Here is a 24843-nt window from a genome sequence, read left to right as displayed (position 1 = left end):
CAGCGGCGACATTCACCGTACTTTTCATTAAGACTGGTAAAGAGACCAAGGAGACTTGCAGACCTGCTTTACAAAGCAGCAAGAGTGATGGGAAGAGCGTGTTCAAAGATGGGGGAGTGTCTTGAGGGCAGGTGTGAAAGAAATCCATAGGGCTAACTTGTGGGTCTATTGTTGGCTGTTACAGAATATTACCTTTTTCTGATGTTTTCATTCCACTTGTAGCTGCTTTAGCTTTTCTCAGTGCTTTCTAATTCAGAATGGAATGAGTATAATGGCAGTATGTCTTGTACTGTGATAAATTTTTAATTGAAACATTCACCGTATTTTTTGATCAGCCCCATGTATTGACTTGCATACCCATTTGTGTCAGGATGGAACATAATCCCAAGGACAGAAGTAAGTATGGATTACCAGGTAGCACCAGAATACTCTCGCTCTTGGAGAGAAGTTATTTCTGAGAACTCTGTGTGTAACAACCCTAGTGATTAAAGCTGTGTGTTCCAAGGCATACCTATACCTTGAGAGGAGCACTTTTCTTCGAAAGGATCAAGATGGTGCTAGAGGTGGTTCTATATGACGTCACACAGGTTTCCAGTTCAATTCCTCTGAGCTCAAGAGAAGCTGAACAGTTTCTGAGTGTGTGACAAGATGAAACCAACTGTCTAACTGGGTAACAATCAGATAGTTATATCTAGTGGTGTCGTCCTCCTGCTGTATTTCAATAAATTCATGGCAAGTACATAGTGACAAGTACAGCTCAGTGTCATTTCCACAAATATGTACGTTTCAGATCTCAACGTTCTGACTCTTACTAAATTACAGAGCATCAAACCATCGCACCCCCTTGATTCCTCCTTTGTGTTCTTAAGACCATGCGGTCCAATGGTGACCTTTAGTTCTTTCCTCAAAGATTCCCCAGTGTCTATCAATATTTGTCTGTGTGCCATTATTTTAATGCTGTAGGGTCTGTTTTCACAATTATAACTCTTTCCCGGTTGCCAGCTGTAAATCGTCTAGATTCCTCTCCAGTCTCCATTATTTTAATCTGCTTGGTGTAAAGCCAAGATATGAACATTCCCGTAATTGTTTTACATTTTAGTTTTTCCTGCTTCTCAGTTGTTCAGCGAGCCACCAGCGTGGACAGGAGAGCACGTAGAATTTGTAAAGAGGAAGAGAGATGCAGTGCGGTGTCGAATTCTCTTCGGTCTGGTATTTTACAGACTGGAATATTGCATTTCAGATTGTAACAGTTTTGTATAGCTCACTGAATCACGTTGCATAGTTCACGTATAATACCTTTTGAAAATCAGATTTCCCTGATTTATATTTTTAAGCATGGTTTTATCAAAAAGAAACCTCAAATTATGTTTATTTTTTACTGCACTTCTCATTTTGACTTTAATACTTTGAACTTTACTGTTAACTGTATTGAATACAGAAAACTTTACTGTTGTGTCTGAAAATCATTAACTGTATATAAATTAAATATAAGGACAAAGTAGAATTAAAATATTTCATTATTTAGTCAAACCAGAATAAGAAGGTCCATTGTATTTGCCCTTAAGTCTGTGAAGGTGTTCTTTTCATCTTTTTATACCTACTCTAAAAGGGGAAATAGCATGAAAAAGAAGGGTTATACGAAATAATGTACTTCAGCTGTTAATCAGCTTATGGTACCTTTCAGAGTGTCTTCTAATTTTGTAAAGATCATGAGACCTATCTTTAAAGGTGATCAAGTAAATCATCCCCTCTTACTTGGGAATTGAGCTACATTCTATGAGAAGTCTTTTTCTTTATCATGGTGTGTGATTCCATACAGTACGTTAAACGATAGTAACCCCCATATACTTAAGCTACTATGCCAGAAACCATCCACAGGTGCCCCACAGACATCACACCTACTTCTTAAAAGTAACCTCATGAATTATCCTCATTATACAAGTGGGATAAGACTTGGAAAAATTCAGTAACATGTCTAGGAGTGCATTCCTGGGACTTGAACCTAGGGTTTTCTGCTTTCATAAAATCAAGTAGAACTGACTTGCTCCTTCTGTAAATCTTACAGTTCTTCTATTTTAAGTATTTTTAAATAGAGTACTAGTTAAGGAGAAAATAGTATACTTACATGAAGTTTTTATTTCTAGAGGGAAATATGGCAACTAGTGTCATGTGTACTATAATTTTTATCTATATTATGTAACAATACAAAATGTTTAGAAAGCTGTCTCTTTTTGGTAATATGCATACTGTGATTCATTAGCTTACTTATCAAATAAAATTTCTTTCTTAAACATTTTTTTCTGGTTCTAAAGATTAGTCAGATAAAGCACCTATGATAAAATATGTCATTAAGGGCAGAGTTGGGGCCCTGTCTACACTTCACTCTTTTTTAGACCATAATTTTTCTGATATGACATTTTTCTAGGCTTTTCTAACAGGAGAATAACAAAAATTAATCCACAATTATTGCATAAGCCTCTTTTCCTATGCACTTCATTAAGTAAAAAGGTTTTCTGATGCACACCTTTTCCTTCATGGTTGCCTGTGTTTCTTGCTGGAAACCTCATTTATGCCTAAGAATGTACATGTGGTCTGTTTCTTAACAGAATGCTCAAGGGCTCCCTAAAAGTAAGTTAGCAGCATTGATTCCCAAATTTCCTACCCAAACTGCAATCATTAATGTATATCTATAAATAACTAGCAGAGAGTTATAAGGTCAACTTTGATTGACCCATATCTAAATGTTATCTAAATACTACTGTTGAGTTATTTTGGTTTTTCTGCTGCACTGAGAAGAAATGTGATCACCACTGTAGTTACTATTCTCACTAGCAAGAAGAATTGGGGCAGCTATAGATAATAGAATAAGCAAGTCCACACTGGGAAGAGACTGAGAGGATGAGAGAGGCCTGGTGAGGACTCCAGAGTAGACACTGAATGTGGCAAGGCATGTAAAAACAATTAATATGCTCAGTTAATCATTCAAAAATATTTATAGAAGACGTGCCATTGACTGGTCCTATGGTGGAAGTACAGCAGTGAGCAAAAGATACAAGGTTCCTGTTCTCATGTCTTTTGTAGTCACTGGAATAAATGCATCATTTCAAGTGACCTTTCTGGCTGAAGTGTAGGAGGATAGAGGAGGCTGGAGTGACTGTCTGCAGCTAAGCTAGAGAATGATGCCCCTATCCAGGTGAGGCTTGGTCCAGAACAGGGGGAAGAGGCACTGAGGAGATACTGTTTTTGAGAGTGAATTCATAGGTTCCAAGATCATCAGACAAAAGCAGAAGTCAAGGACAAAGGTAAACCTTGTCCATGCCCTCCTCCCAAGCATTTTCCCAGATACAAATAAGCCAGAGTGTACTTTGAAGTCTTGGTTGATGTAAGGCTCTATCTAGTATCACAGGAAATATAAGGGAACTTGAGATGATTCCATATACAGAAAGCCCAGTCATCTTTTGTTTCAGCACCAGCTGAGGCAGTCATCCATTTGTTAGGTCCACTGTCCCCTGGCCTCTTTCCTGGACACCGTCACTCCTATGGCACCTTCCCTGTGGAATCCTTGACTAATAGGGCATGGAATTTGCATCCTTCCTTAGTGACAAGAACCAAAGGAAAAATTCAGCAGACTTAGGTAAGGATCCAGTTTTCAGTGGAAGATTAACATGCAAATGCAGTAGAAGTGTGCTGTTTTATGTGTTTACATACTTCTTTTGCAAGCCCTCCCAAACTAATTATGATCACTTAGGATCTTTTCTTGTGTTTATGTATAAAAATTCCCCAGGCAGATCCTAAAAATAGGACTTAATAGGAATAAATATAGGCTATTTTTCAGTACCTCAAATTTGTTTTTATAGTTTTGGAGATGGGCACAATAAACCTTTTGTGATTCCACGGTAGTCAGGAAATTGAAAAAAATATGTGTTTCTTTGTAAGAAAATCTCTCATTAATCATAAGTATATTCAGAAATATGCTTTATGCAGAAATTCTTTTCTTTTGTACTGAGACTTACTACACTAGTGAGAAAACTGAGACAAAAATTTTAATGATACTGTTTTAGCTTTGTATGTTAATGAAAAAACAAGCAAATACAAAGTAAATAAAACTATAGTCACACAACTCTTTTGTAATTTAAGAAGTGTCATTTATTGATATGAAAGGTTAGGTAATTCCTTTTGTTAAAATTGTTCTGTATACATAATGGAGCTGCATATAATCATACTATATGTATTCAATTCTGAAGTCATTTTAATTGTAATTTCTAAGTAATGCAGATTTATAGAGTAGATGTAACTTTGTCAACTTCTAGAATTGTGATTCCCCCTATTATGATTAATAGCAAAATCAGAAATAAAAATGCATTTTAAAACTAAAACTAAAAATTTATGTGGATACAATATTGACATTAACATCATACTTTCTTAACATGCAAATCCAAGAGAACTCACTTCTAGATAACTTTAGCAATTGGCAGCAAAATACTATCAATATTTTAATATCAAAGATCTGTGAATAAGCTAATATAGGATCTTTGAATATGTGAAAGTCATCTCTGTATTACTTTGCGAGGGTTCCCATAACAAAATTCCACAGACTGGTGGTTTAAACAACCGAGATGTATTTTGCCCCTCTCTGGAGGTGACCTGTCCCACGTCGGTGTTAGGTCCAGCTTCTCCTGGGCCTATTACCTTGATTCAAAAGTGGCCTGTGTTTTCACACAGCTTTGCCTTGGTGTGCACACACACCCCGTGTTCACTCCTGTATCCAAACTTCTTCTTATAAGAACAACAGTAGGATTGGATTAGCGCCCACTGGAATGGATCCGTTTAAACTTAATCGCCTCTTTCCAACACCCCCTAATTCCGAATACGGTACATTCTGAGGTACTGGGTGTGTAAAGCTTCACCGTATGACTTCTGGGGGAGACGCAACTGAGTCCATAATAGATTGTATGCAATTGATCGGTTCTTGTGAGAAGAAAGTCCACGTTGTTCAACTGAAGTCGGAACAGATTTTCAACCCTCAGGAAAATGTTTTGATGAAGTATTCACTAGGCTGCGGTTACTGGGGTCTCCTCAGTTCACCCTCTTCTAGGATTAGCTGCAACCTAACAACAGATGAGCTGGGTGAAAAGAAAGACACGCATACGTGAGTGGATGGACTCTAACGTCTCACTCATTCAGCGTCAGCTCAGACCTGCTAGGGTGCTTTCGTGGCTTTGCCCTTCTCCACCTGTCTTCCTCACTTAGGGTTCCGCTACAAGTCAGAGATGCACTAGCTTCAGGGGGAGTCCTGAGAACAGTAGCGAAATCCTGTTTTATCCTGAGAGATGTGAGGATCTACTCCCCACTTCTACTGTGATCTCCACCCAGCCCGGGAGGTGCAGTGGTCCCACAGGTTCCGTGTCCACCCTCGGCTGACCTGATTGGAAAGGAGCTCTTAGTAGGAGATATCCCACCAAGTACAGTTGCCATGACCACAGGTGTTTTGAGAAACCCATGAGAAGGGTTTTTTTTTTGGATAATTTTGGACCTGTTTTAATATTGAGATCTGTGATCCATTTTGACTTGAGTTTGGTGCATGGTGATAGACATGGGTCTAGTTTCAGTCTTCAGTATGTGGTGGGCCAGTTTTTCCAGCACCATTCATTAAAGAGGCTGTCTTTCTTCCAGTGAACATGTTTGGTCCCTTTGTCAAAGATGAGGGGGCTGAGTGTGTTTGTGGTTGTGGCTGTGTCTTCCAGTCTGTTCCGCTGATCCTCAGGACCAAAGAAGGGTGCAAAGACCAGCCATCAATTTAAAGTCCTTAAAAAATTTAAATGGAAAAGAGATAAACCTCTTTTCTTTTCCAGCATTATCGGGCCCCTCCCCATCCTCTTCACTGCGTTCTATAAACCTGAAATTTCCTACATTATAACCCGTGCATTATTACCCTTTCTCCTCTTGAAAGGGCTGTCAGAGCCATGGCATGCTTCAGTAGGAGAAAGAATCGGAGGAATGTCTGGGTGGTGAGAGCTGTGCGCGTCTGTATAGCAGAAAGAAGAAAGAAGACGAGCTTGCAGCCTCAAACAGATCAGAGAAAATGTAATGGTTTAATTATAAAAGCCTCTGAAGTGACAACTGAAAGTCTTCATAAAATTGTCAAAGCACTATAAGATAGTTTTTCAAAAGAAGAGAAAAGAAGAGGAAGGCGGCGAGGAGAGGGAGAACGTGTCAAGTGAAAGGTTTCACCTCCTTTTATAGATATCTGTGAGGTTAGACACCTTTATAATATTTTGTGTTTTCATTTTTAATGGTCTAAAATGAATTTCCATGGGCACCGCGTCTTACAGAGACGACCTAATGCTTGTCTTTGTGAGCACAAGGCCCAGAGCCTGAGGCCACAGGTCATTAGCCTTGCAGCTAAGTTAAAGGCATTCAACCTGCCAATCTCATTGACAGGTTAGGAAGCTTCGCCACTTTAACCAGTGTCCCCGTCCCTTTGTCCCTTTACAGTTTCTGTGGCAATTCCTCCCCAAGGTGCTGTGGGGCGGAGCAGGGAAGCATTCCATCTGACAGGCATCTATTTGAAGCAAATACCCTCTTGTCCTAGGAGCAGCTTCTGCCACCATGCAACTGACAGGACATGGATGGAGGTGTCCCGAATTCCCTTCCCTTGGGGCAGGCGTCCCTGACCTTTTGCTGTTCTGTGACCTCCACCAGCTAGTGACGTCCTTCCCATCACTCCCATTGGCTCCTTTCAGAGTTCAGTGGGATGTAAGTCTCTGAGAAGGAAGTTGACAGGGCATGAGGGAAATGCAATGATTTTGATACAGCAGGACATTCCTTACAGTAAGGCTGGTTCCCTGGCTTTTATTCACCCTCGGAAAGAAATATAGATGGATTGTCCATTCTCCTTCACACCTACTTTAACTACCTTTCTGTTAAGAGTGGGTGAAAAATTTTCCTGTAAGCCATACCGTCCTTGCCAGGTCATAGGCAGGACGCTGTACCAGGTAATAAGCCACGATGCGACCACAATATAACAGCTAACGTTTACTGAGTGCTTACTGTGTGCCGTGCACTGAGCCAGGAGGCTTACATGTGTGATGTCAGTTACTTTCACACCTATCTTCAGTGTGGGAGAACTGAGGTTGAAGACATTGCGTTCCTGATGCAGTGTCACACAGCTAGTAAACAGGGAAGCGGGATGTGAAGTAGAGCCCAGCACCTTGGCCACGCAGGCTTCCCGGTCTACAGTGAATCTGACCACGTGCATACTGTCTTCAAAACATTAACTGCTAGCAAAGAAGACACATGCTCATTGAGGAAAAGTTGCTTTAGGAAATTAGATGTAAATCAACAGAGTTCAATTTGTTTACAAAAAGTAGTTAGATTATTTCAGAAATTTACATTTTATAAAAATCTCAGAGGGCTAGCAGTGGTCTAACAGTTATAGCCCAGCATATCCTTCGTACTTGTATTTAATCTTAAGTAATTCCTGAGCAATGGACAAACCTCATCTTTGTCATTGAAAAGAAGACTCTTTCTGCGTCCTAATTACAAAGGAAAGAAAGAGACTGAAGGCCACTGAAAATGAGATTAGAATGCTGTATTTATCAGACACATTTTTCTTCACTGGAGATTAAGGAATTTTCTCAGTTCACCATTTAAGGGTATGTGAGACATTCATTATTTCCTCTTTCTAAGGCAATCTAAATCTTCTATATATTTTTTTTTTTTTTGGTTTCTCTCCGGTACCGGGAACCGAACTCACGACCTTGCGCTTGCCAAGCAGGCGCTTTTGCCGCTGAGCTAAATCCCCAGCCCCGGCAATCTAAATCTTAAGAGTGGATTAGAATTCAACGGTGGTGGTGACTAGGACACACTCCTGCCATCCCTGTCCCGCGTAATTTTGTGAACTTCTAAATCAAGAAGTGGGGAAAAGTGCCTTAGAGAACATATGTCACTTGTAAAGTCACCTAGGGCTGCTCTTACATCTCATTTGTAAAATTTTCACTGTTTAGTGATGTCTATCAGTTGCGCTGTTTCTGTAGCTGTTAAAAACTGTTCTTGTCTTAAATGCTACACACCTTAGCACAAAAGAACTCTTCAGTATGCGTGATAATAGAGTCTGGTCTTTAATTTACCCAAGTAGGTGTTGTGTTTGCTTATCTCCCTTTCCCTTTTCGTTTCTTAGTGCTGTTTTTTTTTTTTTTAATGTGATATCCTGGTCTCTTTGCATTGAGAAACCAACAGTGCGTAAAAGCTTTGGGAAGAAAGTGGAAATCACTGTTCATTCCGCACAGGCAGCCAGAGCCTACATGCAGAAGGCTACCTTTCTTTGTAATTAATCTAGTGAACAATACCAAGCTAAATTTTTTTTTTTTTTTTTTTTTTTTTTTTTTGGTTTTTCTCCGGTACCGGGAACCGAACCCACGACCTTGCGCTTGCCAGGCAGGCGCTTTTGCCGCTGAGCTAAATCCCCAGCCCGCTAAAATTTTTTAATGTAAGTAGCTAATAGGAAAAATGCTTCTATAAAACTTTGTATACAGGAACACTGGATATGTTCATGTAGATCCATATAAAAGAGGGAAATGATAGGAGAAATTTCTCAAGCCAATTCGACATGCACTAAGCTCGTAATTTCCTCCCCAAAGCACCACCGAGCTCTGCGGCAGACAGCCTGTGTCCCTCTGCGCCCAGCATCTCCCAGGAAGATATTGTTTAACTGGTACGGAGGCCTGCTGCTTCCCAGAAGGAGCTGGATAGCATCGGAAATATTCAAGTCCCAGTCACCAACACGGCATTGCTCTACTCCAGCTGTGTGAATTCAGTGAGCTCACTGACAGGGCTGTGGGTTGGAGCAATGCATTAAGCTAATGCATTTAATTTACAGACAATATGCATGTGTGTGTTTGAAGTCAGCAGTGGGAGAGAAATTGAAATATGGGTAAATATAGCATTAGTCATTATTTTGAGATTATTTTTGGAAAGTATATTTACTTAAGAAACAGACGGGGTGAATAATATTATGAAGCTAAACAGAATTGTCAGCTACCAAAATTTTGGAATGAATATCCACATGACAGCACATTTTCGTCAATTTTTTTCATTAAGTTCAGTTTGCATGTCACCTGGTAGAGTCCTTTGTGTTCTATCACAACTTCCTTGCAGAGTCAGTTGTTTGGTCTGAATGTCTATGGCGACTGCAATACACACAATGATTAATTCTATATTAATGCCAAGTTATCTATTATTTTGGACTCTGACTTACACCTATTATTGTTTGAACAGCTTTTGCTTTCCCCCTTGACTTCCCAGAGTGCACACCCTTCAAAAGTAGGGGCCATGAGAAGTACTGATGTTTGCCTGGTGAGAAAGTTTCAGAGTACGTAGCATTTATGTTTTAACCTCATTGAGTGAGATCACTTTCTTCACCTCTAGCTAAACTATGTAAAGAAGCAGAGGTTTACCTACTTCAACCAGAGAAGGAACAAGACAAAGTCTCTTTGGAACATGAACTATGTCTAGGAAAGGCAGATGTAAGGGCTCACCATGGGTTAGTACATGGCATGAGATCACAGGGTTCCTGGAGATGAGCACAGGGAAAAGCAGAGATAAGAGAAGAGCAAGAAAAAGAGAGGAGGAAATGTGAAATCCAAGTAAAGCTAGTTTTAACATGCTGCCTCCTTCAAGACAAAGAAGTGCAGGGTGCTTTCGACTCACAGCGAAGACCCAGTCCTTTTTTTGTTCTCAACTTGTGTGGAGAGGATCAGCATTCACAAAACAGCAATGAACTTAATATATTACCATAGGAATGCTGGAGCTCTATATCTCCAGTGGCTACACAAAGTGGAATTTTGTTGTATGGTAGAAATGAAAATTCTGCTCCTTGCGGGGTTCTCAGCTATAATAGTTCTTTGATCACTTTACCATCTTAATCTATAAAATGGCAATGACAGAAAAAGCCTCCTGATGAATCTTCACAGCTTTAGGGAAGTTTACCGAGTGTTTATTCCTACAAGGAATAAATCCCACCTCACATCCTGTAAGGTTTCTAGACAAGATCTTGACCTTTTCCACGATATAGGAGTGTTCTATAAGTACTGAAGAGAAGATGTTAGGCCTCTGGGACTCAGGCTGAGGTGAGACTGCTGCAGTAACTGCCCCATAGAACTACTTGGGAATCAGATACATCTGAGTTTCGATGGTTCCTCCAGTGTGAATGTCTTGTTGAGACTTGGTTCCTGCATCTTTAAAAGAGAAGGTGCTTATGATCTAGGGCCCGTACCAGGGAGTGAGTAACCTATGTAAGGAAGTGGCACATTTAACTAAACCTAAAAGCTATTATTTTTCTGTATTTGATTATCCTCTGTATTTTATAATTCATTTGCCTACCCACCATTTTCTTCTGAAACACTGAGTTTTCCAACATATGTAGAACTTATCTATTGTTAGAAGCACCGTAAGTTTCTGGCAATGTGCTCATCATTCACTGAAGACAGTAAGTTCCTTTCCCTGAGGTATATCAGCTGTGAAATGGTCATGCCCCAGAAGCTCCCTACACTCACATTATAAAAATTAGAAGGTCCATAATTTCTACCGCCTGAATTTGGAAGTCCCAGCTTTCTATCATTTTTGCCTTAGTTAAAGAATGGCAGTTTTCCTTATAGACCATTGATAAGTTTATTGATTGACATTGGAAAGAAGTGCTCCTTGGAGAGTGTACATGTCAAATTATTTTAAAGAAGTCACTACTAATACTAGTCTAGAAAAACATATTCTTATCAGTCATGTATTTGTCTGAAGTTTCATTGAGTGCAAGACTCTCTCTCTCGTATATAGTTCATTAGAGAATTGAAGCACTTTCACCAACTCCCCTGACCAAATCATTAACCATCAACTCTATGTGCAACTAGAAAAAAATACTTTTTGGCAGATAGATAGAGAAATAGACAGACAGATAGATAGATGGTATAGATAGATAGATAGATAGATAGATAGATAGATAGATGATAGAGCTCACCTGAGCCTGTATATCCTTGGCCTATAATTTTCTTTATTTAAGAGACTTACAGGCCCCATTGTTGATTCCAGTAACTAAGTCATAATTGAAGGAGATACCCGAGTCCATATGTATGTGAAGCTAACAATCTTACTGCTTCCTGAAGGCTTTTTGCCTTTTTCTTTTTATGGCCCTGGGGGTGGAACTCAGGGCCTTGTGCATGCTAGGCACTCAGTCACTGAGATACACTCCCAACACTGATTTATGAATCTTTAACAACAAATACCTCTTTAACATCATGTAACAAAGACTTCAATAGAGTTATCATTCACTTAGGAATTACTCATCACCTAGGCATGATGTGCCCAGGTTTGAGTTACCTACAAGGCATACAACAGTGAGCAGGATAGACCTAGGTCTGCCCTTAAGGAAACTATAGTGTAGAATCAGTTACGTGAACTGATTTCCTTATGGATGTAGCTATTCCTGCAAAGTATTGCAAGGATGCCAAATGGAAGGGTCCTGAATAATTTGGTAGAGTGGTAGGACACAGAGGAACACTTCCTTGAGAAACATAAACTAAGACTTTGAGGCAAAACAAGTTAGCCAGGCCCCCAACATGTGTGTGTGTGTGTGTGTGTGTGTGTGTGTGTGCACGTGCATGCGCACTGCGTGCCCGTTAGCAATGCACAGAGATGTTGAGGAATATTGTACAAAGGGATGAAAGACATTTTGAAGGTAGATTGAGTAACATACTCCATAGATTGGCTTATCCAAAAGCTACACTAACTGGAGTTTAAAGAGTTACAAATGAGTGTTCAAAATTAAACTAGAAATGGCAACAGGAGCCATGTAAGTGTATGCATTTGTTGTATCTCATCTTAATGATGAAGGACATAATGCAATGCACAATATTTTCATTACAGTAGCTTTGCTTTTACAAAACTTTATACCCCTAAAAATGTCAATGATGTTCAAAATTCACTTGCCTGAGCCAGGCATGGTGGCACAAATCTGTAATCCCAGCATTTGGAAGGCTGAAACAGAGGATCACTGCAAGTTCAAGGCCAGCCTGGTCTACATAGTGAGTTCAAGGCCAACCTGAACTACATAGGGAGACCTAGCCTTACAAAAAATCGCAAGAATAAAAACATAAAAATCTACTTGCCAGTTAAGTTAGGTATTATCATATTTGTATAGCCTATATAGCAACCACACATAGAGCATTTAGTTGAAAGTTGTGTTAGTGTTGCTTTCTAAACTAGAGTAATTTTATAACATTGTGTTAAAATTGTATGTTGCTGTATGGGCCGAGGTATATTGAGATGTCGTGTTGTCATTTAAAATCATAAGGTCTAAAAACAGACCCCCAGTCTTCTCTTGAAGTATATGTAGCTTTCAGGGCGCTTTTGATTTCCTTATCCAAGTTAAAGACGCAGTAAATAAGGAGCATTCAAAAGCAGCAAGTATCTTTCCATTGTTTTTTTCTTCACTTTCATTTTTTTGTAGACAATGTTTGTTTCATGGCATTGGTTTTCTTTCTATTTTTCCAAGGATAGTACTATGTCATTTCAAAAATAGGCATTTTTTTTTATTTCCAAAGAGAAATTACACAATACAGGTGAAGATTTAAGATGGGTGTAGAAAATTTATATATCAGTTATGTTTATATAGCTTATCACTACAGACCAATAGGTGTAAAATTGCAATAAAAATTCTGTTTGCCTTTGTTCTCTGAGTCCTACCATGAAATTTAACTCCAAGTCAAGGATTCAAGTTTTATTCATCTTTGATGCTCATTTTGATTTTTTGAAATTACTTTTGTTGACTTGAATTCTACTGATGCCTATAAAATTAATATACTAAAGAATGATCAAGTATTTTTAATTATATGGTATCTAAAACAATTTTAGATTCTATAGCAAAATACCATAAACTGGGTGTCTTATAAGCAATACAGATTTCTCACCCATGGGGATGCCAGGAAACCCAAGGTCAAGGCAGCAGTAGATTCAGTGTCTGATGAGGGCCTACTTCCTGGACCACAGACGGCCATCTTTTTATCGTACCCTCATTTGGAAGGGAAAAGGAGCTTTTGTAAAGGCAATACTCGCATTCATGAGGACTCTGTTCTCATAACTAAACATCTCCAAATGCCATTGCATTGTAAAGTAGGCTTCAGACTATTGAATTTGGGGCAAATACAAATATTCAGTCTATACAGGTGGGAAAATGAAACTAGGATTTAACCAAAATAAAGTTTGCTATATTCCAAGGATGAATGATCAGATTTTCTTTGTCATTCCTCACCCTGGAGCCTTGTTGAAAATATCCCTTAAGTTTAGTACCTTATACCCAAATGGCCACTCCAGGTAAAGCTTAACCCTGTCAGCGGGCTGTAGCGATGTTACTCTTTCCTCCGTCAAAACTAAGTACTCATTCACCAACTCACAAGAAAGTAAGACCAAAGTTTACGTGTTGTTTCACTGCTTGAAAATTGTTGTAGCAGAGATATGTGACATCTTCATTTGAGGAAATTGTATCCACACCAGACTAACTGGAGGAAAACGGAAAGAAACCAAAGGGAAATTCCTATCCCACTTTCATCAGGGGAAATGAAGTATAAGAAAAAATCGCTTTCAGCTATTTGCTGATAACCTCTGTTTTCATAAATCTAATCTATGTGCTTAGCTAATTGCCATAGTTGAGTTTTATAATTAAGATAAATTAAAATCCCACTTGGATCTTTTAAATAATCCAACATGAATACGTGATTTAGAAATAGATTGTTCTTGCTTTACATTTTCCTCTAATTTAGAATACTTAAAGGTGAAAAGATTTTCTCTCAAATACTCACCTTTGGGTTCATTTGAATTTTTAGGCACATTCTATTTGTTCATAGTCTCACTAATCATGTCAAGCCTGCTTCCTCTGGCTGTTCACAGAAGTAATTTTCCTATGTTCTAGCATGTTTTCCTTTAGATCCTAAAACTTTACAAAGAAAAATAAAGAAATAAAATGTCATGGAAACTTATATTTGTCTTTGACCTTTCTGAATCAAAAGGGTTGTTTTATTTCCTTTATATTGCTTGGCAGGTTAATAATGAACAAACATATAGTACAGAATTTTGGATATTATACAAGTAAATATTTTCATTAGTTTTAAAGTAAAGAAGTGCATTTTGAGAAATCACTTCAAATGTACTTCACATGAAGCTTGTTAGTGAAAATTATGAAATTGAAGCCAAATGCCCTATTGAACCTACACAACTTGAAGTATTTTAGACTCCATAATAGGAAGGGCGTAAGAGTCATCTGTTAAAGCACTGCTGTCTGCCAGATGCAGTGGCATATGTCTGCGGGAGTCACACCTACTCCAGGAGCTTGTGGGAGAAGATCACTGGAGCTCAGAACTGCAAGACCAGCACAGGCCACACAACAAGGACTAGCCTCAAAAGCCAAAACAATAATAGATATTGTTATTTCATTCTCTCTATGTCTTCTTCGGCTAGCAACGTATTTTACCAGAGAAATTTTATCATAGAAAGTATAATTTTACCATAGAAACACCACTTGGTTTTTATTTCTGTAGAAGAACAAAGAATTAGAGACTGAAATAGACAGATTGAACACTGTCTGATTTCCTATCTATTTTTTCTGGAAAGAATAGTCTGTCCTTTGATTTACAAAGACAGATCTTTCTGTTAAGAGAAAAGATCCGTTCTGAAGTGTTGGCGTCTGACAGTCAGGGTTTACGGGACTGTGGGACCCTCTGTGTTCCGTTCTCTTTCACACAAGTCCTCCCACGTCGTGACCCCGGCCCCTGCTGCCCACTCTCCTTTCTACATCTCTTTGCCATTGTCTTGTTTGTTGTTAGGTGACCTCCGTTGTTCATTGCGAGTGCAGTGTGTGTTCTTGTTTCAGCTAAGGCCCATCAAGATCTTCAAAAGTTACTGGTGACATAAATCATGCTGTTTCAGTCATATTTTTAGTTAGTGCCAGTCAAAAGTACGAGAAAAAATTGTGTTCATGTCTGTATCCAGATATTTTAGGGATCCACTTAAAAAGTTATTCAAGAAGAGTACCTAAAGCTTTCTTTTTTCTTCACCTGTCTTATTTAGGACTTTTCCTTCAACCATTTCCTACTCATAGTAACTATGACTACACCTGCTGTGGAACATGGAAGTTGCTAAACAGATGAGCTGATTGTATGGGTGTTTAAATCAATTGCACTCCAATAAAGAAAGAAACTTTTAATTGAAATAGGTGATGTTTTCCTAGGAAAGCAGAAAGGGAAGCTTAACGATGTGTGGTCTACTCTCTGGACACAGCCTTGGATTTCCTTTTCTTCTGAATCTTGTCCGGTTGTGTGCATGCATCAGTGATGCCACAGAAGACACCATAACTGACAATCAGATTTCCTTCAGCACTTCATTCTGCACACATTTCACAGGACCTAAAACGCTAAGTGTTGTGAAGCGCTGGAGGTGCAGTAAACACTACACATCATACTTGACCTTGCAGAGCTTCAGCATTTAAAGGAAAAGCTGTTTATCAAATATGCAGCTGTGAAGTCAGCACCTATGTCTAAAGGGTACATTTCAGGAGCTAGGACAGTATACAGCCAGATGTCATAACCAACTTGAAGATACTGGAAAACATCATTGTTGGCTAAGGAAAGGTGGGAATGAGGTGGGAGCACAGGAAAGCATCTCAAATAAAAGAAAACTATTAGTGCAGAGGTTCAGAGAGGAGAAAAAAAGAGCTGTAGGAGAACTGAAGGAAGCTCTTAGGGCCAAAAGTAGGAGAGCAAGTCAGTGGTGGTCACGGGGTGCAGTTGGAGAAGAGAAAGGACCAGATCGCGAATATCTTCCCGCATTTCCCTGAAGCTCTGAGATTTTATCCTAAAAGCAATGGGAAGTGTTGTCCAATAGTATCCTTAGACACTGGCTGATGAATAGAGAGTGAGTGGGACTGACTAAAGAGATCTGCTGTTAAAACTGCAATAGTAACTGGGCAGGAGGGATTTGTGAGCTGGATGTGGGCTGGGTCTAAAAGTACACACCTCATTCGTGACGATGGGAGCACTCTGGTGCGGAGAGAGCGAGGCAGCACCAAAGCCACAAGTGAGAAAAAGTCCCTGGCCAAGGATGGGTGTTTTTGAAAAATATTTTAAGTTTTCTTTTCACATTATACATGTAGAACATGTTTATTATATAAATCACATCTAAGGCAAAAACACATATTCAACCATAATTATATGCCCTAAAATAATCAATATTAATCTCCAGTACAGCTTTAAGCAATACATACATGAAAATATATGAACACATTTTGTGCAAATTGTGCTCATATTTTAAAACCAAAGATAGAGATGAAAATTTATACCACTTGTATCCTGTTTTGAAAATGACTAGTGTACCAAAAATACATTCCTACACTTTAATATACTATTTTACAACATTTTCATAATTACATAAATCAAGGAAATGTATATATATTTATCATTGTTTTCCTTGAATTTGTATATGGTTTGATTTTGATACTTACATTTTCAATTAAATCTTAATGTGTACACTATTTTGTCATGTAGACTTTCAAATGGAAAATTGACAAGATGTAAAAAACATTCTTTCCTATTGCTCCAAAACTTTATAATCAATATTGCAATAGGCTCATTGGGGTGTATATAGTATATTATTAGGAAAACACAATAAAAGCAAAACCACCTGTAAATTATTCCAAATTTGGGAAAAATAGTTTACTGATTTCTTCCCTAGGAAAATGCTTCAGTTTTTATTACAACATAGCACTCATCTCAGCTACTACCAAAATGTCTTAGTTCAAAATTCTAGGTCAGTTAATTTTTATGGAATAGAAAAACTCTTTTTGCAATATTCAAATAAAAAAAAAATTGCAATATTCAACTGAACTTGCAGCCCAGATTCTGCTTAAGTGCTTTACAGATCAAGAAAATATTCATCTGTTTGCAAGCATCATTCGAGGTCAGTTTAAACAGTTTCTAGTGACAATTTCTTTTTATTCAAAGAAGCAGAGCCCTCATTTAGTTCAGACCTATGAATAGGGGCTATTGTTTATGGCTTGTATTTGTACTGCAAGCAATGATACTTTTTTGGGAATAACTTAACACAAAGCCGGTATCTGAGTAAATAAAAACATACATACAATGCTTTGAAAAGTTCTATGCTTCAGCATGTTAAGCTTTAAATGAAACTGAAGAACGCTCAAACTCACTTTTGTCAAAGCCTTTTCCTGAAACATTGAATGATGCAAGATGTAATTTCAAGCGATTGATAAGCCAGTTTCTGTGGAATACGCAAGAACTGTTTGGATTTGTGGTTATCTCAAAGGAGACAAAGAAGGGAATTTGTTCTCTGAATAGGAAATAAAGTATGCTAGGCCTATTTTAGATGCTCTAGTGTGCCAAAGATGATATGAAGTTTGGTGTTCATAAATTACTAATCTGGAATAAGAGGTTGAATGTATTTTGAAAACTTAAACCTGTTTCAACTGAACATGTTTAACTAGTTAATAAGAAACATCCAAAAGACAAAACCCTGAGGTCAACGGTCATTTTTTTTGTAAAGCTATTATATGCTGTTTAAATTGGTTGTTCGGGTCTGTCTATAACATAAGTTTAATAACCTAGCTCAAATGCAGATTTCTAATTTTCAATTAACATAGGAATAATTTTGTTTGCTAAAATAAAATAAATGAATGAATGACAAGTCTGAACCATGAAATGTTCTAGGTAGAGCTTTTTAAAATTCCAAATTTCAAAACATCATGTGGCAACTGTATAGCTCAAGCTTTAAGTATTAACTTTTAACCTTTGACCTTACAGATTTTAACCAATGAAATGTCTCTTTAAACTTTAAAGGGAACAATGATAACGAGCGCCTGGCGATTGCTAGACAGCGAATTCCATATCGACTTGGTCGAGTAGTTGATGAATGGCTACTCGACAAAGGTAAAAACATTGATTAAAACTTCAAATAAAAAATAATTTGAACATAACCAACTAGTACTTCATTGTAACACTAATAAACGTAAAAAATAAATTTTCCGTAAAACTAAATTAAACACAAATTTAAAACAGTAAAATGTAGACAGTAATATTTGCATACCTTGTATAATAATTTTATACATTTATAGACGTACCAGCTGTTTAATAATCTTACCCAGTTAACTTAAGGTTAAAGGGACTGTTAAATATAATCCACTAACTCAATCTTCGAAGGTACTCACAGCAAGCATTAACCCAAAATGATAAATCATTCGTAGATTATATTACATGTTCCAGCCTCTAAATTATTAACTAAAATATATGTAGTTCTGATATCTTTATTACGGTCCTGAAAAAAAAAAAAAAAAAACAACTCTTTGTTTAAACTTTAGGCATCTTAAATAGTGGGCAATATGGATTGCCGGTCAAAATGAAGTCCCTTTAACATTGGCAACCTTCTAAGAACATTTCGGAACAAGCCCTAATTAAAACTGAACTTAAAGTCGTGTGCATGCTTTTCATGGGCAGAGAGCAATCTGCTAAAACTGGACACTCGATTTGTTAATGGTACTGCTGCTAAGGATTGCTGTTTGATGGACATGTGCCATGATTTCTCCATTGGTTTGTGTGTCATTCCTGAAGCCGCTTTTTCACATCTGAAGCTGTTTTTTTTCCATTTTCTTTTGTTTTAATAGACTTGCTGAAAGCCAATCAGAAAAATAGTTTTGGAACATTTTGTCTCTGACATGCTCAGTGTAAACCATGCATTTCTTTTCAGTGTGATTGCCGAAAAATAGAATAAGTAAAATAACCATGGACTATTGCCTTCAAAACAGAAAACATGTCTAAAAAATAGCATGTAGATACATGTGGAAATTATGCGACTTACGAAATTTTTACAATAAAATTTAATGTTAGATTTCAGCTTCTATAGATTAGTTTATGTCAGAGGTAATTTTAGGGTGACAAATACTTGAAATCTTAGGTATGTCACACTTTTTAAATTCATTTAGGCATGAGATCAGCAATATCAGATCTTGAGAGAAAAGAAAAAAGGGATTCAGAAAAATTGAATTGTAATACATATCTTTGATTGGTCTTTTAGCAAAAACACTACATTTACAATAAGTTGAAAATTTACAAGTATTTGCCGATAATTATGCATTTCATGGACACCTCATTTATAAGCAATGAATTATGAGTCAAATGCCTCTCTTATAGTTTATTGCTCTCATTATCCACCCCATGAAAGATCTGTTTTATCATCCTTTGTAGAATGTAGAGTTCGCAATCAACATTTTTGCATGTATGTAATGTTATCTTTACAGGGCGTCAGCTCACAATCTTCAATAGCCAAGCAACCATAATAATTGGCGGGAAAGAGCAGGGCCAGCCCTTCCAGGGCCAGCTCTCTGGGCTTTACTACAATGGCTTGAAAGTTCTGAATATGGCAGCTGAGAACGATGCGAACATCGCCATAGTGGGAAATGTGAGACTAGTTGGTGAAGTGCCTTCCTCCATGACGACGGAGTCGACAGCCACGGCCATGCAGTCAGAGATGTCCACCTCAATCATGGAGACCACCACGACCCTGGCCACAAGCACCGCAAGGAGAGGAAGGCCCCCCACGAAAGAGCCCGTCAGCCAGGTGAGCACATGCATTTCATTCCTTTGTCTTGGACGTATGATTGAAAAGTACACTTTTCTGCATTTGTGTTTACTGAAATGGGATGTTTTTTTCTCCTCTCTGTGGTTCCTTTGAGACTTGACTTAGCCCAGGTCATGTGGTCTGAACATGAAATGTGGGTGTGTTGTGAGTTAGAGCTTTGAGGGCTTTTGTCAAAGCTGTTGGTGGTGTCAGTTTGTTAGCTGCTGGGGGACAGTCTTGACAGAACTTCGGTCTTGGCCAAGCTGGTGGGATTGTCTAGTTTTTAAGTTTTAGGAACAAGTAAATTATTAAAATACATGAAAGTCCTGGTTGGTTTAAATTCAGTGCTTCATCAAAATAAAACAAAAGCAAAAGCAAATTTGATATTCCTGGAACACTGTTGTATCCAGAAGTGTAAAGTGTTTGAATCGGTAGAAAAGTGACTGATGTGGTGAATGATCCTGGACATCAGAAATGTAAAATATACTATTTAAGAACTGTCTTGGGCTAAGATATTTTGTATGATAGTTGACCGATTGCTCTCATGTGGGGCTTATTTTAATAAGCTTGTTTGATCTTGTGTCTAAAATTTTTGAAAAGTGGAAGTTTTAAGGCCAGGGTGCATCTCAGTTGGAAGAGCACTCGCCTAGCATGAATCAGTCCCTGGGCTCTATCTCCAGCACTGCAAAAGGAAGAAGTGAATTTTTTAATGTGATATTGGCACAATTTGGAAGTATATTAATTCAATCAAGACCCACAAACTGATTGCCTGCTCCATATTAGGCATTGATCTAGTTATCGGCATTGTATTGATGAAGAACATAAAGTGCAGATGAAAGACTTTATGAAATGCTATTGTTAAAAGCTGTCAGATCCTGTTGATCCGTATCACCATTGCACACATTCAGTTGTTAACGGTTTCAGAACTGTGTGTTTTCTTTGGTCCCAAATCGCTTTTGCTGTTTGTCTTCAGTAGGTGCCATAAAAACCTTTTTCAAATGCACGATCCTTACTCTCCTAGAAAACTGCATTCTAAAGGAGCAAGAATGGAAACTGTTATTTTCAAAATTGCTTTTTACCTAAAGTGTCTCATATAGGCTGAGTATCAGATTTGGAAAGAAAGCAATGCAAAGCACCTTCTGTCTGCATCATTACTCTATATACTAATTAACATGTCTATCCCAGAACAAAAAAAGAAAATAGATTCTAAGTTTTACTTTGAATAGGAAGGGGTCATAGGGGTAGAATAGAGGAAGATAAAGTCTCCTAGAAGAAATGACTCTATAAGCGTAAGTGGTGTATGTTCATAAATGTGGTACAGTGCTGTTTTGCACAGTTGCATCTAGACATGTCTATTTTCGTGCATCTTTATGCCATTTTTGCATTTGGCCATGAGGTGAAAAGGGCCATCTCACAGGACACCAGTATGTATTTGTTGATCACACTCTACATGTACCAGACACTGATTTAGCATGAAGACATATGGTAACACCAAACAAAATCCGCTGCCCTCGTGGAATCATGTTTTTATCAGGAATGTTACCTGGAGTATAACTATTTTGGTGCTTCTGTTTAGATGTACAGTATCATTGATCATACTGTAATACTTGGCCCCTTTGATGAAGACATGGGATTTAAATGAGTGTTCATGAAAGTATCCTTCATAAGGCCCTTGTCCAGTAGCTGTTTGATACACTTTCCTAATATTTCTGTAAGGTGCTGTTATTGTGGTTGATTCATGGTTCATTTTATACTAAATGAGTTATTAAGGTCAATCTGATATTCTCATAGCAAAGAAATACAAAAGAATTGATAGACCTTCCTGTAGACTAAAAAAACTCGTAAGAGAACATTTAGGTATATTCAGGTTTGGAAATATTTCTGTGGATATAATTTGAAATAGTTACTTTCCTCTGTAGTCTTGTTTCATTGGTAATGAAATTACAGTTGCCAAAACTCCCAGGTGAAACAGATGTATCCCCAAATGAGAAAAGAAACATTAGCATTGTTTTTTATTTTATCAGCTAGTATCTGCGATGTAAAGAGAAATAACATCTTTTAAAATCCGGGAAATAACTTTTCATTGAAAAGATAAATATCTAGAAATGCAGAAATAAAAATGTATGCATTTTATAATATTAATTAATGCAAAAGGAAAATAATTACCTGCTTGTTAACTGCCAACACAAAAGTCTCTTTTATTATGAACTGTGTACCACATGTTTAAAGACAGCAATACTTTTTAGAACTAAGCAACCGAATCAATTAATGATTACTTGGTTTATTTAAGGAGGTATTGACATAAATAAAAATATTACTAGGTTCATTTAAAAATAGATATTTTAAATCTTTACATTTTAATAGATTAAGAGCAGTAATTAAATAATTTGGATTAGTATGTTACAAATATCCAATTGTTGCAAGTTTCAATTGTAACAACATTTTGTTAAAGTTTTACAAATAGTTTTGAAATTGTTTTATTGTGATTACTGACAACAATGTAATGTACCTATGTTGGAGAGGAAAACTGTGAGGAAAGGAAGCACACTGTTTATTTTTGAGCAACAGGATAATTTTTTGCGAATTTTTCTTACCTCATAATTGATTTCTTTTATTTGAAAGAGAATAGTAAATAAAGAACAATAGCAAAATATCAACTTCACAGACAAATTCAAAACAAAGGAAAAACGTTAAAAATGATACAGGGTTTCAAAATAAAATGATAGGAATTAACAGTGGTTGTTATATTATATATTGTTACCTTCAGCGAAGTTGCTCAGATTACCACGTGTAAGACTGCAAGATTGATCAAACCATTGAACAGAATAAGAAATAGTAATTTAAAAAAACATTAGAGATGATACAGAGTTTCACTAGACAAGATGGTAGGAATTCACCAATGGTTATTACATTGCTAAATACTAATGGCACATAAATATATGAAAAAATGTTCAACATCATTAGTCATTTGAGAAACGTAAATTAAAACAACACCGAGATTCCATCTCATCCCAGAAAGAACAGCTGTCATTAAGAAATCACAGCTGATTTTTAAATTGCCCTCTATAAATACAAGAGGTCACTGAGAGATGTAGTTTTTGTTAGAATTGCTCCACATATAGAAAGTTTAAATATGAGAATGTTTTGCAGTGCTGACTCCAGGACTGTAGACTTTTATCTGCTTTTCTACAGATTATATGCAGTATCTGTCACTTAAACTTTGTCCACACCTGCCTGCTTTTATCAGCTGCCTTACTAAATTGTGTACTAGGAAGGGTCATTTCATCTTCCAGAAACCATACTGGACTGTTTTTCAATCAAAGTATATTTTCCTCAGGGATGACACTGAGCCACTTACGCTACAATGGCAGTGTACTCGGGGTGACTTCATGCTTTAGAACTACAGAAACAGATACTTTGGTCAAGCAGAATTAAATTGGATTCATTTCAAATAGATGAGATGAATTTTGTTCAGCCATCCTACAGGGCAAGAAGTGGGTGAGAAATGTATTTCAGTTCTGGAAAATTCATGAAAATATCCTGTATGACATTATGTTTAGATTCCTACTTATCACTAAATATGCTGTAAAGAGCAGAAATTGAAAGGAAATTTTTACTTCCAAGTCATGATCAGTGTTTAGACTGATGCTTACTCCAGAAAGATGTGATTAATATCATGAAATAACAGAGAAATGAATCAGACCTTCTGATTAAGTAGTTTTTTTCTAATGTGAGTAAAACAATATTGATAGCCCTTTTATAATGAACAACATGAGGTTTATAAAACTTGTTTTATTTATTTATTTTATTATTATTATTATTATTATTTTTTGGTTTTTTGGTTTTTCTCCGGTACCAGGAACCGAACTCACGACCTTGCGCTTGCCAGGCAGGCGCTTTGCCGCTGAGCTAAATCCCCAGCCCCAAAACTTGTTTTATTTAGAATTTTTAATTGTTACATCTTCCCGAAAGACCCATCCACCTTACATGGAACTTTCCCTGAGGAGATCCTCAGCAAATATTCACAAAAATAAGTGATGGCATGAAGTTCTTTGGAATTACTGACACTTCTTAGGGGCAGGGAGCGGATGTCCTGCAAGCGCCTTACCTGCTGAGTGTCCCCTCACCATCTGGAAGACATGGCATTGTCTTAGAGTGACACAAATCTCTGTGTAAGGGAAGGAAAAGGGAGATACTCACTTTCCATTTGCCAGTGTGCATAGGGAGAGAAGTGAACCTATTGCTGTGATGATAAAACTTGTGATGCCTCTTTTGGAATATTCTTTGTAGCTCACATTATGATCTTTTGCTCTCCACTTCAGTAATAATTTACAATCCACATGCTAAGACATTCGGATGCTCACCGATGTTTTCTCCTAGAGAGAATACAGGAGCGTGAAAAGAGCACGAGCCACTGCCTCACCCTGCGGCTTGCGTGGGTTGGGTAACCTGGCTGTGCTCCGGCCTTGTTGCCTTTGTATAAGTGGATGAGTAGGAATCTCCAGCTGCCCATGGCACTAAAACTTAAATGATTCTGGTAATGCTATCTCAGTTAGATCTCCCCATCATTTAATAAAGCATAGACTTCAGCACTGAATTTTTTCTGGGGCGGGGATGTGTCTCAGTCAGCCTGGACAGTCCATGACGCGCCCGGTGTGATGATGTAATTTCTGACAGCATTTTTGACTTTCAAAAACGTCCCAGTTTGGTATGTAAATTGAACCGCAGTCAACATGTTTAGTAAATACAAAACAATCTTTACAAAAAATTCATGCTTCCTAAGAGTAATAAATATTAAACACTACCCTTTCCACTCAGGGCAGACACTGATTCTGGTATCTTTACCTGGTTTTTAGAATCTACAGTCTTCATTTTCTTTTCATGTCACTTCGAAAATCTTGAGAGAGGAGAGAGAATAAAGTGTTGAGAAATTCTGCTTTGAGTGGCGGAAAAATAGTTTGCAACACTTGGGAAGGAATTATAGAGCAAATTATAAATGTAACTCGAATGTGATGGAATAGTTCTTTGGTTCCAGAGTAGAGTTAGCAAATCTCCTCAAGGAGAGGGACCACGGAGAGTTGAAAACATTAGTGGTAGGTTATCCTGGTCATGTATGTTTCACAGGAAATGTGGATGACAGTCCATAGCCCTGGATTCCCAGGAGAATCTTCTTGAAAACAA

General features: G+C 37.7%; 1 protein-coding gene across 8 annotated transcripts in view; it reads left to right on the top strand.

Moving 5' to 3' along the window:
* Positions 1 to 24843, top strand: part of Nrxn1 (neurexin 1) — a 947027-nt gene that overhangs the window by 793898 nt on the left and 128286 nt on the right. For 6 of the 8 annotated variants that reach the window (XM_013517619.1, XM_005391018.1, XM_013517621.1 and 3 more), the window contains 2 exons: positions 17889 to 17978; positions 19343 to 19662. In XM_013517619.1, coding sequence (XP_013373073.1) covers positions 17889 to 17978; positions 19343 to 19662 — 410 coding nt within the window. The remainder of the gene's footprint in view (positions 1 to 17888; positions 17979 to 19342; positions 19663 to 24843) is intronic. The other 2 variants (XM_013517623.1, XM_013517622.1) reach the window with 1 other exon arrangement.

The sequence above is a fragment of the Chinchilla lanigera genome, unplaced genomic scaffold (assembly GCF_000276665.1).
Source record: "Chinchilla lanigera isolate Chin_1 unplaced genomic scaffold, ChiLan1.0 scaffold00040, whole genome shotgun sequence".
Taxonomy (NCBI): domain Eukaryota; kingdom Metazoa; phylum Chordata; class Mammalia; order Rodentia; family Chinchillidae; genus Chinchilla; species Chinchilla lanigera.
Note: the sequence above shows the minus strand (reverse complement) of the source record. Positions and strands in the feature narration are given on the sequence as shown.